Source organism: Cervus canadensis, chromosome 22, assembly GCF_019320065.1.
Source record: "Cervus canadensis isolate Bull #8, Minnesota chromosome 22, ASM1932006v1, whole genome shotgun sequence".
NCBI classification, from domain to species: Eukaryota; Metazoa; Chordata; class Mammalia; order Artiodactyla; family Cervidae; genus Cervus; species Cervus canadensis.
Genome location: NC_057407.1, coordinates 34,653,220 through 34,673,025, shown reverse-complemented (window position 1 = coordinate 34,673,025; position 19,806 = coordinate 34,653,220). Strand labels below are relative to the sequence as shown.

Sequence of the window (19,806 nt, the reverse complement as noted above, 5' to 3'; positions counted from 1 at the left end):
TCTCTTACACTGGCAGGCAGGTTCGTTTACCTCTAGTGCCACCTGAGAAGCCCTATGTTAGATTTAGGGAAGATGAAGTAAGAAAATAAAATTCAGAAGAGGAAAATTAGAGTCAATTAATTATGTTGATTATTTTTCCCCTCTGCACTCCCTCACCCCTTTTCCTACCCTATTCATTTTCTTGACTTGAATGAATTTGCTAAAAACTCTTTCTTTGAGTATTCAGGATCCATAGACTGAAAAGCTTGCATATGCGTGTTTTTTTTTTTTAATGTTGTAATGACACACATTTTTCCTTAAAAAAACAAAAAGCACTAGAGCTTGAGTGACCACTGTGCTAGTTTAGAAATAGAAAATCCAAGGAACAGAGAAGTCTATTCACTACTTTAGCCTCAGAATGGAATCATGGCAAGAAAACAAGACTGAACTTCCAATTGTTAACCAAATACTTAGGGTACAGTGTGAATAAATTTGAGAGGGAAAATGGAGGCAAAGGTATTTAAAATTCAAGATTTTTTTTTTTTTTTGTACTGCACAGACTAAACGCACTGTTGGTAAAGTTTTGCTTAGTTTCGCTCATTTTTTTTTAATTTTTATTTTTTCCCATTTATTTTTATTTACAATATTGTAGTGGTTTTTGCCATACATTGACATGAATCAGCCATGGATTTACATGAGTTTTGCTCATTTTTAATAAAGAGAAGGTTGATGGCTAGTGGTTTAAGTCAAGTGAGGGAAGTCAGATACCAAAGAGTGAGTATGTACTATATGATGGTATTTGTATGACATATATGGCAGAAAAAACATCATGACCGTCGTTGCTTCTAGGAATAGGGTGGGGCCAGGGAGGGGTGTGAGGGAACAATCTATGTGAAAGTGAAAGTGTTAGTAATTCAGCTGTGTTCTACTCTTTGCGACCCCATGGGCTGTAGCCTGTCAGGCTCCTCTGTCCATGGAATTCTCCAGGCAAAATACTGAGGTGGGTTGCCATTCCTTTCTCCAGGGGATCTTCCCAACCCAGAGATTGAATCCAGGCCTCCAGTATTGCAGGCAGATTTTCTACTGTCTGAGCTACCAGGCAAGCTGATAATGTATTTTGGTAGACTTTGGGGTTACAGGGGTGTATGCATTAGCCAAAATTCAGCAAATGTACACTTAAGACTTATATGTTTCTTTACATATGTAAAGTTTACTTAAATGATAATGAGTGTAATCAAATATTGAACTATAATAAATTAAAATGAAGTATTTAGAGGGAAGTACTAATATCTGCAAATTACTATGTCTTTTTCTGAACTTTAAACAATGCCATGTGAAATTATCTCATGTAATTATTATAACATAACTTTACTGGAATGTAAGAAAGAAGGATAAAAAGAGTTCTGCCACTTAATATCAATAACACAAGGACCTTGTCAAGTAATTTTAGCCCTCTATACCTCAATCTCTAATGATCACTTGCATCAAAGTGTTGTTCTGAGGGTTCAGTGAGATGACATACATAAGGGACCTGTCACAATGCCTGGAGCAGAGTATGTACTTGATAAAAAGTATTAATGATGATAATAAATAATGCAACATTAATAACAGCAAAAACAAACTCTTTAGAATCTCATGCTAGTTCATAATTGAACTAATAAATCTAATTTCAAAGTCTCTGCTTTTCACCACTTTAAGAAGTGGTATATGCTCATCTATTTGACTGCTTTAATTGGCACAAACCACAAGCTATACATCCCCTATTTTTATTCAGAGTAAATAAAACAATGCAAAATTTTCACCAATAGTAGGTTTGGTGACAATTTTCTTGAATAATCAAAAAATGTGCAAATTTATAATTCATTAATTATAATTAATATACAATGCCCATCCTATTATATATTGTGTAATATATATTTAAAAGAAAAAAAGCTGCTTAACATACCTGGAAATTTTATTTGAGTGATGTGTGCTAGATTTTTAAAAGACTATGATCTAAATTGTTATGAAGGCCAAAATATTATTGACATTATTGGGTTTCCGTACATGAATGCTTTTTGTTTTTTTTCTCCTTTATTCTTGAAGAAATTATGAAATTCGGGTCTCAAGAACTCTCTTGGCATTATTTTCAATGTTGGAGGGGGAATGAAAATTTCATATCTAGACAGTGTAAAAATTCAGTATATATTTTTTCACCTTACAAATACTTCCATTAAAACATTTTAAGTCAAAGTCTTTTTTATATTAAATCTTTTAATTCATTCTTTGTAGAAAATTGGGATGTAGAATTAAACATTTGGGGAAAGACATTAGCAGTACTCGGAAAAATCAGCCACTACAAAATAATGGATATATTCCATTGTGTCTTGTCACCTCTGTGAAATTGTATTTTTGTTTACTCAGGAAAGCTGGGCTTCTAGATACAGCTGAGTTAAACACCTCAAATCTTTTAAACTGCCATGGAAAGCCACAAGGCCTCCAATTATCTGCCTATCTTAGTATTTCTCTTAGTAAATGTAGAATCGCATTAGTGAACACCCTCTTCTGCTGGAGAAAATGGATAGGCCACTCTCCATGCTGGTATAATAAAGACTTCTATCACAAAGAATAAACAACTAAATGAGCAGCAATAAACTTAATTTGCACATTAGATATGCTTTTCCAAGTTCCGACATTTCAGTTGAAAATAATGCTGAAGCAATGAGGCCTATAATTGAACATCCAAAACTTCTCCAGTGGGGAAACAAAAACAAATGTTGCCTGCAAACAAGATAATTTCTAGAGCCTGATGTTTCTGTGCTTTTTAATAATTTTCCAAATGCCAGATCAAATATTTTTCCCTTTTATGTGACTTTCATATATCTCTTAGTGTATGCACACATTGTAATTTTACAAGTCCTCGAAACGAAGACATTTAAACTCTCTTTCCTTTCAATTTTCTGTTTGTGCCCATGGAACATGTCCTAAAATTACCCTGGGCATCTTCTGAGGCTCTGGCAAGGCTGGTGCTAATTGCACTTCCAATGTTTGAATGGCAAATGGCTTTATCCTGCTGCATTAGTGAAATAGAAATTTCCAACATACAGTGTAGATAACTTCAGAATCCTCTTAACACAGATAAGCCATATCAGCTAAAAACTAAGCTAAAATATCTTGCTCTTGTAACTATTATCTTTTTACACGTTATCTAGCAACAACGTTTCTTGCATGACTGAGGCTGATAAGTAAATTCAAAGAAAGATGATTGTTTTATCAGTTTTACTGAAATTTCTCATTTGCTCTTTACCACCATATTACCAGAAAGGTCACTGTAAGCTGATCTTGATTTGAGAGACAAAATTATATTTGATGCTGTAATGACAATAAACGAACACTATAGACAGGAAAATACAAACACGTACACATATACAGGCACACATACACACACACACACATTTGCAAGCACACAGAGAAATATTAAATCGTCTTCACAAACAGCCAGATGGCTGCACTTAATAGTCAAGAAAATGACTGAATCAATGCATACTATTATGTTTCCTTCTCAGATTACAGCTTCACTTCTATAGGTTGTAAAATAATAATTTTTGGCAGTGATACCTTCAACATTCCTACATGAAAGGGAACTAGAGACAGCAGTCTCATTAAGAGGATATGCTAATGATAGACTTATCTGAGAACTATTTTGTATAAGAATCCTACAGTGTATGCATTACAGATCAGTAATAAAGCAAAGTTTCTAAATATGCTTTTATATTTTGTTTGTAGATTTTTTAAATGTATATGTTATGTACGTGTGTTTATTTTTATTACATTAATGGCTACTGTCAATGGCAAAGAAGCAAAAAATCTCCAAATCCCCTTGAAATGGGATGTGGATATTTCATGAAGGCTAAAAATAACAAACACACTTTCCTTCCCATCATGGGATATAAATGACTGAAAATAATGATATTCATGCATATTGATTTAAGTCCTTTTGCATATGTAAATCATCTGGTATTGTACTGAAAATACAAGAACAGTGAGTTCTGTCCATGATGTATTTTAGATTTTCATATAACTTCCTATTTGTCCCCCCTTGCAGAGTGTGGAGTTCTCTGTGCATTAAAATCATATAACTACAAACACTAAAATTGGAAAAGTGAAAGCATTTAGAAGTTTATTATTTGCCTTTGAAGTGCTCTACTATGAAGTAGTCTAACAAGTATAAATCCTGAAAAATTGAAAACTCAGATTTTAGAGCAGAGAAGTCAGGATAGAAATTATCTCTGAGAACCAAGGGGGATAAGGTGAGATCCTTTCACTCAATCAATAAATATTTAGTAAACAGATACAGTTCCCAGGACTGTACTAAAATTTGTGATAAAGTTGCCTTTTTAATTTCTTTTCTAGAAGAAGGGAAAGATAGGGAGAAAATACATGTGAATAAGTGAATATTATCATTTGTAGGAAGATGAAATATGCTACAAAAGAAGGAAAAGTGGAGAAGGTGAAGATGACCAGAATACAGGTTGAGATAATTTTGTTTTAGTTATCTCCAGCAAAGGACATTAGAAATAAGCAAAACTATGTCAGCTTTTTAACTGAGCAATCTTATTTAATTATTTAATTTTCTTACTCACAGAGAAATTAGAGTACCTGGGGATTATGGTGTGTTTTATGGAAAATACCCATCAACTTGTTTCTGTACTAAGAATCAGGAACCTACATGGCTATGTTTCACATCTGAAGTATCCACATGCTATCTTTAGAACTGAGCAGATGTTTCTGAGTTTCTCATATTTATGTGAATCTTCTCACATGGTTTTTCTTCCATTGATTAGTGATGTACAATCATTATGATGCCAAAGGCAAAAGAAAATATTGAGGGAGAGAAACTATCTGTGTTGCTTAATCTATTTATAATTTTTTTTTTTCGTTAGTCTTTGGGGTGAAAGGATCTCGTCATTGTATTTTAGCAGCAAACTGTTGGTCCCACTTACCCATCACCAGTAGTCCACCAAAACTTTTGAGAAACTACATTTTCACTACTGATGTGTTCTGTTTTTAATATTTCATGTTTTAATTCCTTCTGGATTTCTCCATACCTAGAAAAATTGACTGCATGTCTTTCCAGCATATATTAATCTTCTATTGTAATATAATGAATGAATACCACCCATCGTGTCTAAATTGGAAATAAGGTAATTTATTTTTCTTCCCTTGATGGGCATGTTATTTCTTCAAACATAAAGCATTCACACTTTTCAGTACATGAGTATAACCAAAAAGTTGCTGGGGAAATTCTCTATCATTAAATATAATTATAGCACATTTCTTAAAACATTAAGTCCATATCAGTCTTAAAAACCTGATGACAATACAGTATTAAAGAAGTGAAATTTTTCAAAATATGCCACACTGGTTAGCTTTTTACACAAGTTCTATCATTTACATTTCCCTTGAGTGTTTCAGACAATTGTTGGTATAATATAATAGGCTTAAGATAAAGTTGGCAGAAATATCTTCTAGGGATAAAAGTGGGTGTTTATTTTCCTTTAGACATTTTAAAGGATAATTGGTGGGTAGTAGCTAAGTACTTTTTATTGAACTTATTTATTTCTAATAGAAATGATGATAAAACACCAATTGCTGAATTTAATCATTTGGTCTTAATAACCTGCTCGGACTCCTCTCTCAAGACAGTCATTTTGATCATCCAGGAGGCAATGAAATGAAAAAGTGACCTGGCTTCCCCTATACATACTAGTTTTATGAGCTGAGATTCAATAAAGTAGCAGAGATGGAGAATAGGAGCGTCTAATCCTAATTATGTCCCTTGGTGATATATGTAGTTACATTTGGACTGATGCTAGTTTAAAAGTTTCAAGAAGAGAGTGTACAGTTTTACCATCTGAAATCGGGTGAACATATCCATTTACTGTGATGGGAATCTAATAATGATTTACATGTCACCAATATTTTAATTTTTTTCTCTTATTAAAGAACTGCTTATTAAGGTGAATGCAAGAAAGTCTGCATTTCGCTAGTTATAGTTAAGTACCCAGAGTTATAGAAACAAATGAATTGATTATGTACTTGGCAACCTTACATCCAGGTAAATTTTTCACACAATTGAGAGTTTCTGAAAGAAACATCATCAAAATATTCATAAATTCCTCTCACTGAGGCATTTGTGGAAATCCGCGTATTTTAAGTGCAGGTTTTAGTTTTGTCTTATTATTCACTGGACAGTTTTTGAACTGTCAAGCTATTCACATCTACCATGCTGTTCCACTGGCAAAGTGAGCATGCTATTAATAAATATAAGGGCACTACTCAAATAAGTTGTGAAATCAAATATTTCACATATGCAATATGATGCAGGGTTGACTGTGATAGAGGTCGGGTATCCATACGTGTCTCCAGTGTTCATCAAACACAAACAAAGATAGTAAAATACCTTTTATGATGAGGCTGCCAGTGTTCTTTGCAACACCAAACTGATTTGTAGCTATGCAAGTATATAATCCGGCATCCGACCTGGTAACATTATATATTTTGAGGCTACCGTCCTCCAAGAGAAACACTCTAAAAAGAAAATTTATAATTAATATAAGTAAGGTTCTGTAAAACTGGTAAGTTTCAACCTCTTACTTTCATTTTAAAGCATTTCTAAAACCATGGCTGTATTTGATAATATGACTATATCCCTTTCCTACTATTCTGCTTTTAATTGTGAGTAATCTCTGAATCTGCATGTTAGAAAAAATGGCAACTGCTTTTATTCTGACACAGTATTGACCATTATTTATGCTGTCACTTGAATTATAATTGGTGATACCAATGCACATTAAAAATCAAATGAGTGCTTGATGCTGCAATGCCCATTTGCTTGATTAAAAACAAATGCAACTATTCACTGTGCATTTTGAAAAGTCAACTCTCTGTTGAAAATTGAAGTTGGTGTTAGAGACATGCAAGCTGATATTCACACTGTTAACTCTGGCTTTATAAACCTGATTTTACTTAAGACTTTCAGCTACCAAACAATAGGTTCTCAACCATGATGATAGTTGCCTGTGCTAGTGAACTAAAGCAACCATCCACATGGTCCCATAGTTAAAGGGCCTCAGGCCCATCTTATGATGGCCTATTCCATCAAAAGGAGAAAGATAGGAGTAAAATGAATGAAGACTTCAAAAATCAGACTGAATTAAATATTCCTAAAATACATGTAATCACATAGTATACAATGGAGGGATTGCTATTTAAGAATTTTCAGTCTTTCATAAAATGGTTCTTATGAAATTTTCTCTGAAACTCAGAAATAGTCAAAAGCAAACATCAGAACACTGTTGTAATCAAGGGAAACCCTAAGATTGGTTTCTTGCCAAAATCATCATCAGTGTTTTAATAAGAAGACAAAATGAAACAAAAGAACATGTACCCAATTTTGTCTTATAAATTTAATTTATGATCTTTTAAAAACACAGACTGCTATGTTCAAAATGGATAACCAACAAGGAAGGACCTATTGTATAGTACATGGAACTCTACCCATTGTTATATGCCAGCCTGAATGGGAGGGGAGTTTGTGTCACCTGAAATTACAACATTGTTAATTGGCTATGCCCCAATACAAAATAAAAAGTTGGAAGTTTGAAAAAAACAAAACAAAACTGTAAAAGCACTAGCTAGGTAGTCAGTATTGCATAAAAATAAGTAGTGAAAATTCATTTGTAATGACAATGGTTTTAAAGGAAAGAAAGGGATGTGGCATGCATATCACATCTATTAAAAATAGCAAAACCATATTTGTTTCATTGCAAACATATCATTGTTTCTAATATGTTTATTACAGGAAGTGTAGCTAATATAATTAATTACCCAATTTGAAACACAGAGAATATTAGCCAACTACAATTTGTACCAAACCAGCTTCCGATGTTGATTTATTATTAGTGATGAGTCCCATATTCTATTGCCAACTGAGTGAAAGGAGCCACTTCTGGGTTTAGAATGTTCCATGACACATAATCAGAAGTTTTTAAGTCATTATCTTGGAGTATTTCCCATTAGCAAATAATTAATATCTTATTTAATTTCTGAAATGTCTAGATTTCTTGATCCCAATTTATCCTAGCAGTTGAATCATATTGTTAATGAACAGTTACAAAGATATTCCAGTATGTAGCAAGGGTCTGGCCCCAAACAATTCCTTATCTGATTCAGTTAGAAGAAATCGATGTGAGATACATTTGGGTGCATAATTTACCTCTAGAATTTAGGAAAAACTAAGAATTTTAAGCAACATAGAAACATTAAATTTTTGCCAAAATAATTTTAAATGTTAAAAATATATACTTGCTGATAGCTAAAGGCCATCAAACTTCCCAACTAGTAATGCCAATGCTTGTATGTCGTATAATCTTTCACTTAACTTGCAGAAAAGGAAAATTCATATAAACTGTGGTTTATTATTACCTGAGTATACCACTCTTTTAACTCATTGTATATGTTCAGTAGTTTGTTAAATTGAACTGAAATTGTCATCATTGAAACAGATTATTTTTTTTTTTGAAATCTTAGTCAATCAATAGACATTTCTCAAGCTTGGGATAATAAGAAGGCATACTAACACTAGGAAAAGATAAAATCTGTCCAAATCAAAGCAGCTAATAAGCATCAAAGAATGAATTGAACATTGCAACTGAGTTCTCATGCTCTTTCAAAAATCATTGCTTTGCCTCACTTGCAATAAATAATTGTGCATGTTGACTATAACATTCAAGAAATATCCATTGAGTCATCATTAGATGGCCTTAAGATAATCTTAGGTGTTTATGCCTCAAAATGTGGTCTCATCCCAGACCTACTGAATCAAACTTTGCATATTAACATGATTTTCAGTAATTTGTATGCACAATAATGTTTGAGGACATTGTTCAATTCTTTATAAGTAAGATTTTAGTCTGTATTATTGACTGTGCTAAAGCCTTTGACTGTGTGGATCACAATAAACTGAGAAAAATTCTGAAAGAGATGGGAATACCAGACCACCTGACCTGCCTCTTGAGAAACCTGTATGCAGGTCAGGAAGCAACTGTTAAAACTGGACATGGAACAATAGACTGGTTCCAAATAGGAAAAGGAGCATGTCAAGGGTGTATATTGTCACCCTGCTTATTTAACTTATATTCAGAGTATATCATGAGAAATGCTGGGCTGGATGAAGCACAAGCTGGAATCAAGATTGCCAGGAAAAATATCAATAACCTCACATATGCAGATGACACCACCCTTATGGCAGAGAGTGAAGAAGAACTAACGAGCCTCTTGATGGAAGTGAAAGAGGAGAGTGAAAAAGTTGGCTTAAAGCTCAACATTCAGAAAACTAAGATCATGGCATCCGGTCCCATCACTTCATGGCAAATAGATGGGGAAACAGTGGAAACAGTGACTGACTTTATTTTGGGGAGCTCCAAAATCACTGCAGATAGTGATTGCAGCCATGAAATTAAAAGACGCTTACTCCTTGGAAGGAAAGTTATGACTAAACTAGACAGCATACTAAAAAGCAGAGACATTACTTTGCCAACAAAGGTCCATCTGGTCAAGGCTATGGTTTTTCCAGTAGTCATGTATGGATGTGAGAGTTGGACTATAAAGAAAGCTGAGCACAGAACAATTGATGCTTTTGAACTGCGGTATTGGAGAAGACACTTGAGAGTCCCTTGGACTGCAAGGAGATCTAACCAGTCCATCCTAAAGGAAATCAGTTCTGGGTGTTCATTGGAAGGACTGATGCTGAAGCTAAACTCCAATATTTTGGTCACTTGATGTGAAGAGTTGACTCATTGGAAAAGACCCAGATGTTGGGAAAGATTGAAGGCAGGAGGAGAAGGGGACGACAGAGGATGTGATGGTTGGATGGCATCATCAACTCAATGGACATGAGTTTGAGTAAACTCCAAGAGTTGGTGATGGACAGGGAGGCCTGGCATGCCGCAGTTCATGGGTTCACAAAGAGTCGGACACGACAGAGCGACTGAGCTGAACTGAAGAATCCATTTTGTTTTCGTAAGGTCAGTATGCAAAAAGGACTTCCCTGGTGGCTAAAGAATCTGACTGCAATGCAGGAGACACAGGTTCAATCCCTGGGAAGGGTAGATCCCCTGGAGAAGGGAATTGCTACCCACTCCCGTATTCTTGCCTGGAGAATTCCATGTACAGAGGAGCCTGACGGGCTATAGTTCATGGGATCACAAAGAGTCGGACAAGACTGAGGGACTAACACACACTCACAATATGCAAAAATGTACAGAAGAATAAGAAATCTTAGATTTAAATGTTTTATAAAAACATTTTATGAAACCAAACTAGTAAACAAACCAATTTTTCATTTATAAAAAATAGATAATTGAGAGTGTAATTCTCCCTAGTTAACTAGGATATAGAAAGCCAGACATTTACCATAATTTGAGATTTTAATGTGATAAGTAAGTGGTATGAATATTTCAGATTATTTTTTCATTAATAAGAAATTTAAAATACAGTAAGAAAATTCAATCTTTAAAAATGTAGGTAGAGTCAAACTACCTAATCATAGCCATAAATTTATGCAGAATAATTAAACAAAAGCTATTAAAGAAAAGTGAGATTTTCCAATCTGTCACATATCAAAACATGGCTTAGTATAAATGATTTAAAAAAAGAAAGAACACCCAGTTGACTTCAAACTGTATTAAGCAAACTGAGCAATTGACATTTTCAGATAAGGAAGGATGCACATGTCAAAATTAACTGGAACATTTTAATTGATGGTTTTGGTAACATTGATAAAGAACGATAAAGGCTGAATTTTTCTATCCTTCTTTTGGATTATTCTAAAAGATACTTCAAAATGCTATCTGGAGGGTTGTAAAGGACATATTAATAAAGTACATTAAAATATTCTATCTTTATTTACAGAAGCCTCTTTGGCATTTAAAAATAAAACACAGCCACAAGTGTAGATATGCTTGGTTATCTAAAAACTGGGAAAACATTCTGGTGATAAAAATGGAAATTTGCATAAATAATTATCAAAGAGAATATAAGCCACAGAGAAGAAAGCAAAAGACATTGAAGTGATTGATTACATATAATACAGGTATATATTTAAATTAGAACTTAAGGCTGAGATTACATTGCTAATAGACAATAGATTATAAAAGCATGTATGAAAATATTAAAGTACCATGGAATATGGTAAGTCTTCTAAAAATTTAGTAGCAGTTTATAGAGCATTTATAGAGATCATCATGCTTCTAAATTTATTCAGCAAATATTCATTAAACATCTATTGTGTTCCAGATACTGTGTTAAATATTACAATAGGTATGTGAAAAATAGATAATGTCAATACCAAGGTTATTATTTTGCAGAACTAAACTCATTGGTCAAAACTCAAGCAGGTTGTGAAGTATTATTGCATGCTGTTTGCACAAGTCCTCTACTAAGCATATGTATGCATTCTGTGCTCAGTCGTGTCCAACTCTGCAACCCCATGGACTGTAGCCCACTAGACTCCTCTGTCCATGGGATTTCTTAGGCAAGAATACAGGAGCGGGTTTCCATTTCCTCCTCCAGGGGTTCTTCCCAACCAAAGGGTCAGACACATGTCTCTTAAGTCTCCTGCACTGGCAGGCAGATTTTTTAACCACTAGTGCCACTTGGGAAGCCCTAAAAATGTCAGTTTATTGATTCATTAAGTAAACCTCTGTGCTCACTATTTGTATCATCCCCATTTTACAAGTCAGGAAAGCGAGGCATGGAAAGAAGGGGGTACCTCAATGTACCTGCTGGGTAGTGTAGATTCCAACCATGTCTGTCTCTCTAGATGAGGAAGCACTTATTTTATTTTATTTTTTTCATTTATTTTTATTAGTTGGAGGCTAATTACTTTACAATATTGTAGTGGTTTTTGCCATACATTGAAATGAATCAGCCATGGATTTACATGTTTTCCCATCCCAAACCCCCCTCCCGCCTCCCTCCCCATCCCATCCCTCTGGGTCTTCCCAGTGCACCAGCCCTGAGCACTTGTCTCATGCATCCAACCTGGGCTGGTGGTCTGTTTCACCCTTGATAGTATACTTGTTTCAATGCTATTCTCTCAGAACATTCCACCCTCACCTTCTCCCACAGAGTCCCAAAGTCTCTTCTGTACATCTGTGTCTCTTTTTCTGTTTTGCATATTGGGTTATCGTTACCATCTTTTAAAATTCCATATGTATGCATTAGTATGCTGTAATGATCTTTATCTTTCTGGCTTACTTCACTCTGTATGATGGGCTCCAGTTTCATCCATCTCATTAGAACTGATTCAAATGAATTCTTTTTAATGGCTGAGTAATATTCCATTGTGTATATGTACCATAGCTTCCTGATCCATTCATCTGCTGATGGGCATCTAAGTTGCTTCCATGTCCTGGCAATTATGAACAGTGCTGCGATGAACATTGGGGTGTACGTGTCTCTTTCAGATCTGGTTTCCTCAGTGTGTATGCCCAGGAGTGGGATTGCTGGGTCATATGGCAGTTCTACACCCAGTTTTTTAAGGAATCTCCACACTGTTCTCCATAGTGGCTTTACTAGTTTGCATTCCCACCAACAGTGTAAGAGGGTTCCCTTTTCTCCACACCCTCTCCAGCATTTATTGCTTGTAGACTTTTGGATAGCAGCCATCCTGACTGGCATTTAATGGTACCTCACTGTGGTTTTGATTTGCATTTCTCTAATAATGAGTGATGTTGAGCATCTTTTCATGTGTTTGTTAGCCATCTGTATGTCTACTTTGGAGAAATGTCTGTTTAGTTCTTTGGCCCATTTTTTGATTGGGTCATTTATTTTTCTGGAATTGAGCTGCAGGAGTTGCTTGTATATTTTTGAGATTAATCCTTTGTCTGTTGCTTCATTTGCTATTATTTTCTCCCATTCTGAGGGCTGTCTTTTCACCTTGCTTATAGTTTCCTTTGTTTGCAAAAGCTTTTAAGTTTCATTAGGTCCCATTTGTTTATTTTTACTTTTATTTCCAATATTCTGGGAGGTGGGTCATAGAGGATCCTGCTGTGATTTATGTCGGAGAGTGTTTTGCCTATGTTCTCCTCTAGGAGTTTTATAGTTTCTGGTCTTGCATTTAGATCTTTAATCCATTTTGAGTTTATTTTTGTGTATGGTGTTAGAAGGTGTTCTAGTTTCATTCTTTTACAAGTGGTTGACCAGTTTTCCCAGCACCACTTGTTAAAGAGGTTGTCTTTTTTCCATTGTATGTCCTTGCCTCCTTTGTCGAAGATAAGAAGCACTTATTTTAGCAAGTGCTCTTTCACTTTAAGTTTACCAAGTATAGTTACTAATGAGGCCAAATGTTTATTTAGGTTTTTCTGTAACATCTTATGGAAAATCCAAATGAACCCTGGCCAACCTAATAGTTTCTCAGAGTACAAATTTGAATGTATACACACATACACACACACACACACAGACACACACACATACATGCATATGATAATCTTTAATATTTGGAGAGACAGAGAGAATATTATGAAATGCAGTGAATAAGAGGAGGGGTAAGATAGAGAAAGTTACATAGTTTACTTCAGATTCTCTAGGAAACAAAAGTAAGAGTGAAGCAGGTAAATACATGTACATATACATGGCTTCCCAGGTGGTGCTAATGGTAAAGAACCTTCCTGCCAGTGCAGGAGATACAAGAACGCAGGTTTGATCTCTGGGTCTGGGTTGGGAAGATCCGCAGGAGTAGGAAATGGCACCCCCAGTATTCTTGCATGTCCAAGTGGAGAGTAGCCTGGTGAGCCACAGTCCATGAGGATATATAGAGTATTTGCATAACATTCTCTTTAATATTGGAGGTTTTTAATTTGACTCCCCAAATGTAATGGAACATTTATGTGTGTGCACATATGCACATTTTCTCAGGACTCTAAGCTTTTCTGCAATAGTAAAAGCAAGTTTGATATCCCTTACCATGGGAGAGTTTTAACCAAAAACATTAGGTGATGATGATAGCAATACTAATACTAAGGATTAGTTTTCTTCTCTCACACTGTCCTATGCAATAATGGTGTTATCAGTAGTAGTAGTATTTAGCAAACATGGAGTGGGGCTCAACTGCTTATGATTGAATCTCAATTTAGTTCAGTCACTCAGTCATACCCACTCTTTGCATATCCATGGACTGCAGCACGCCAGGCCTCCGTGTCCATCACCAATTCCCAGAGTTTACTCAAACTCATGTCCCTTGAGTTGGTGATGCCATCCAACCATCTCATCCTCTGTCTTCCCCTTCTTCTCCTTCCTTCGATCTTTCTAGCATAAGACTCTTCAAATGAGTCAGCTCTTCACATCAGGTGGCCACAGTATTGGAGTTTCAGCTTCAACATCAGTCCTTCCAATGAATATTCAGGACTGATTTCCTTTAGGTTGGACTAGTAGGATCTTCTTGCAGTTCAGGAAACTCTCAAGAGTTTGTCCAACACCACAGTTTAAAAGGATCAATTCTTTGACACTCAGCTTTCTTTATAGTCCAACTCTCACATCCATACAGGACTACTGCAAAAAAAACATAGCTTTGACTAGACAAACCTTTGTTGGCAAAGTAGTCTCTGCTTTTTAATATGCTGTCTAGATTGGTCATAGCTTTTCTTCCAAGGTGTAAGCTTCTTTTAATTTTATGGCTGTGATCACCATCTGCAGTGATTTTGGAGTGCCCCCCCCCCAAATCTGTCACTGGTTCCACTGTTTCCCCATCTATTTGTCACTAAGTGAGAAGACTGGGTGCCATGATCTTAGTTTTCTGAATTTTGAGTCTTAAGCCAACTTTTTCAGTCTCCTATTTCACTTTCATCAAGGGGCTCTTTAGTTCTTCTTCACTTTCTGCCATAAGGGTGGTGTCATCTGCATATCTGACGTTACTGATATTCCTCCTGGCAAACTTGATTCCAGCTTGTGTTTCATCCAGCCAGTGTTTCTCATGATGTACTCTGCATATAAGTTAAATAAGCAGGGTGACAATATGCAGCCTTGATGTACTCCTTTCCCTATTTGGAACCAGTTTGTTGTTCCATGACCATTCTAACTGTTGCTTCTTGACCTGCATACAGATTTCTCAGGAGGCAGGTCAGGTGGTGTGGTATTTCCATCTCTTTCAGAATTTTCCACCATTTGTTGTGATGCACATGGTCAAAGGCTTTGGCATAGTCAATAAAGCAGAAATAGATGTTGTTCTGGAATTCCCTTGTTTTTTAATGATCCAGCAGATGTTGGCAATTTGATCTCTGGTTCCTCTGCCTTTTCTAAAACCAGCCTGAATGGCTGGAAGTTCACAGTTCACATACTGTTGAAGCCTGGCTTGGAGAATTTTGAGCATTACTTTACTAGTTTGTGAGATGAATCCAATTGTGCGGTAGTTTGAGCATTGCCTTTCTTTGGGACTGGAATGAAAACAGACCTTTTCCAGTCCTGTGGCCACTGCTGAGTTTTCCAAACTTGCTGGCTTATTGAGTGCAGCACTTTCACAGCATCATCTTTGAGGATATGAAATAGCTCAACTGGGATTCCATCAGCTCCACTAGCTTTGTTCATAGTGATGCTTCATAAGGCCCACTTGACTTCTCACACTAGAATGTCTGGCTCTAGGTGAGTGATCACACCATCGTGATTATCTGGGTCATGAAAGTCTTTTTTGTACAGTTCTGTGTATTCTTGCCACCTCTTCTTAATATCTTCTGCTTCTGTTAGGTCCCTACCATTTCTGACCTTTATTGAGCCCATCTTTGCATGAAATGTTCCCTTGGTATCTCTAATTTTCTTGAAGAGATCTCTAGTCTTTCCCATTCTATTGTTTTTCTCTATTTCTTTGCACTAATCACTGAGAAAGGCTTTCTTATCTCTCCTTGCTATCCTTTGGAACTCTGCATTCAAATGGGAATATCTTTCCTTTTCTCCTTTGCTTTCACTTCTCTTCTTTTCTCAGCTATTTGTAAGGCCTCCTCAGACAACTATTTTAATTTTTTGCATTTCTTTTTCTTGGAATGGTCTTGATCCCTGTCTCCTGTACAGTTTCACAAACCTCCATCCATAGTTCATCAGGCACTCTAACAGATCTAGTCCCTTAAATCTATTTCTCACTTCCACTGAATTTAACTCAGATGACCATTATATCTACCTCTGTGGGCAAGAATCCTTTAGAATAAATGGAGTAGTTATGATAGTCAACAGAAGAGTCTGAAATACAGTACTTGGATGCAATCTCAGAAACGACAGAACCATCTCTCTTCGTTTCCAAGGCAAACGATTTAATATCATGGTAATTCAAATCTATGCCCTGACCAGTAATGCTGAAGAAGCTGAAGTTGAACGGTTCTATGAAAACCTACAAGACCTTCTAGGAATAACACCCCCAAAAGATGTCCTTTTCATTATAGGGTCCTGGAATGCTAAAGTAGAAGTCAAGAAACACCTGGAGTAATAGTCAGATTTGGCCTTGGAGTACAGAATGAAGCAGGGAAAAGGCTAGCAGAGTTTTGCCAAGAGAATACACTGGTCATAGAAAACACCCTCTTCCAACAATACAAGAGAAAACTCTACACCTGGACATCCAGATGGTCAACATCGAAATCAGATTGATTACATCCTTTGCAGCGGAAGATAGAGAAGCTCTATACAGTCAACCAAAACAAGACCAGGAGCTGACTGTGGCTCAGATCGTGAACTCCTTATTGCCAAATTCAACTTAAATTGTAGAAAGTAGGGAAAACAACTAGATCATTCAGGTATGACCTAAATCAAATCCCTTATGATTATACAGTGGAAGTGACTGAATCTGAGCCCTCATATTTAATATTTGTATTACTGGGTCCAAGTTATTCAACTGTGCAAGTTGTCAGCTTTCTCATCTGTAACATGGGAATATTAATATTATCTGTGTCACTGAGTCTTGAGGTGAAAATCAGGTAAACTGTTTAGCATGCTTAGCAATATGCCCTACTCCTAGTTAGCCATTAGTAGGTCTTTAATGAACTAATTTTTCATTCTTCTAAACAATGTAAGCACTTTTGAAATTCCATGAACAGGAACAGCAGTGAAAGGACAAAGTGTTTTGTCACAGTTCAACAAAGAGACCTGAGAGGTATAGGTTAGACTTTTTAAAAGGATCCTAGTGACAGATTGTCCCCAGCATTTCACTGACTAAGACTCTACACTGAATTCATACCACATCCTGTCTGTACTTGTGGAATCGTTTTTTCTGATCTGCAGCGTTCTCATTTTTATCTTGGGTACAGAAATAGGCTTCTTGTAAGAACTGGATTAATTAAGTGATACCTATTAATCTTATTTTCGGCTGATACCAGTTTTGGTCTTTGCTTTCCTACATGACTTAGACCAATGTTTTTGAGTCTCACTTTGGTTCTTACTCCTGCCTGACATCTTAAAAAAAACCCTTTCCTCTGACTGACTCAGTGGTATGGTTTGTGACTTTAACTAAGAGATAGTTATCAGTCCCTGGACTATCTTGGTTTTGACATCACCAAATTCTAATACTTAACTGATGGTGTATGTATGTTTCTTCCTTAACTCTTTCTCTGTGATCATTTCACAGTTCAGTGATAACACTGTTCCTCTCCAGTGTCTATTCTCAAATATCCACTTAATTAGAATATTTCACCTGTTCACGCAATCAAATTGAAAAATTTCCCCCAAAGTACCAAAGCTTAGTAGTCTATTTAGATGATTAAATCACAAATTAAGGCATTTACATTTTAAATGTTCTGTAATAATTAGAATTTAAAGACATTTACATGTATAGATGTATTATCATTCAACAATAGAATAATTAATAGTTATAATGTGTAATACATCACATTATTCTTCTAATTGCATTAGGGCATTAATACAAAGGTGGAAATTCAGAACTACAAGCTGTGTCTGACAGTCAAATGACATTGGGGGATTTTATATTGGCATAGAAAAATAAAAATTTAGAAAAACTGAGCCACCAACATTTGCAAACACTTTAAGGTTAACTGATAAATTGAAGGCAGAGTATATAGTGTGATCGAACGTCCAACATTTCAATCTTCCCACATCATGGGATGTTAGTAGCATAAAGGGAAAACAAAAGTAATAGATGCCTTAACTAGTTGCCTTCTACTTTTATATCCTTTGCCTTCTACTTTTGAACTATTGTGAATAAAACATCAGGAACATAGACTATGATGTCACATGAACATGTAGGAGTCTTTTGCCTGGAGCATGTGTCAAATGTTATGTTATTCTAAGGAATTAGTCTACAGACTAGTGTTGAATGTTTTTCCCCTTGCTTCCCAATTTGTGTGAGATACTTGTTCATTATAAACTTTGTAAATGCAATAGATATTGTTATTCACGTCCAGTTTATCACTACATCGAAGCTAAAGCATGCCCAATCTTTGATTTACCTACATAGAGAAAAAACAGATCTATATTATATAGACACCAGGTACACAGAAAATGAAGAAGTCTCTGCTTTTTTTGTTTAGTATTAACCATAGCCTATCACAAAATTTTAGGACACAGAAGACTAGTAATAGCTAAATTTCTTAAACTCAGAGAAATTAGGACATTGGGCAATTACAATTTCATATTGCTGAAACTAGAGCAATACTGCTATTTTTATAGTTAGATTATTAACTGGAGTATTGCTTCCAGTTCTGTCTAAAGATAATACTGTAGACCATGAAATTTTAATTGACTGTCTAATTTTACTGATATCTAGAAAATGTAAAATAGATTGGATTAAAATGAGATAAGAAGTAGAAAAGCTTGTATAAATTTTGACTCTGCACAATTTAGGTTTTAGGTAAAATGTCCCACTGGAATCCATCTAAGATCAAATATTGAGATTACATTTTAATAATTTTAGCACCTGATTAGCATAGTTAAGGTGCAATATCTATGCTAATCTTACTGTCATTTAATAAGTTATCTTTTAAAAAGTACTTATTTTAACAAGCTACAGAAAGTAATATACAAACAAATAAATACTAATGCTTCCTCATTTAAATCAAAATAAAGGTTTTCTTTTTCATCTTTTTTATGTTGGTAACTTTAAACATCTCTAATGGTATTTATACACAGAAAATATCGCACACCTCTGTCCAGGATAAATTTAAAGGTTTTATCAATGGATTATTAAAACGTATTTTATGATTCTTATAAAATCTTCAGAGTAGTAAAAAACCCAACAGGTAACCTGAAAAAAGAGATAAAAGGATAGAGACAGAATAAAAATGCAGTGCTGTCTCCAGACGGAGATGATCGAATAGGCACAGAAAATAAAATCTAGTCTCTCTACTAAATGGCATAGATCATATTCCGTGAAGCACAATCACTTATTATCATTATTCAATTCTAAACAAGGAAAAATACATACCAGAAAATTCAGCAAAATTTGTGGAAGGAATTCTTAAATATGTTATCATATCTTTTTATTTTTTCTGCCTTTTAGGAAAGAGCACAAATATTCTTTTCAGTGAAGAGTTAAGTTCAAAAGAGAAAACAAATGTTCTCAATTTGCAGATATTTCTGTTTTTTAAAAATTAATTGCTTTACCTATTTTTGGTCAGCCCACATGGACTGAACCTGGGCCCTCAGCAGTGAGATCACAGAGTTCCCACAATTCTCTTAAGAGTCCGTCTTTAGAGACTTGCCAGATGAAAGCTTAGAGGTCTCTTCCCCAAGTATCTAGTAGAAGATTTGTACTCCATTGCTTCCCTTCCTGGTGGCTCAGTGGAAAGAATCTGC

General features: G+C 35.4%; 1 protein-coding gene across 1 annotated transcript in view; it reads right to left on the bottom strand.

Annotated features, from left to right (window-relative positions):
• LOC122424623 (contactin-6-like) overlaps nucleotides 1-19,806 on the bottom strand; it is a 314,935-nt gene that overhangs the window by 41,023 nt on the left and 254,106 nt on the right. Inside the window, 1 exon segment of the mRNA XM_043442644.1 lies at nucleotides 6,422-6,549. Within this exon segment, the coding sequence (XP_043298579.1) occupies nucleotides 6,422-6,549 (128 nt within the window).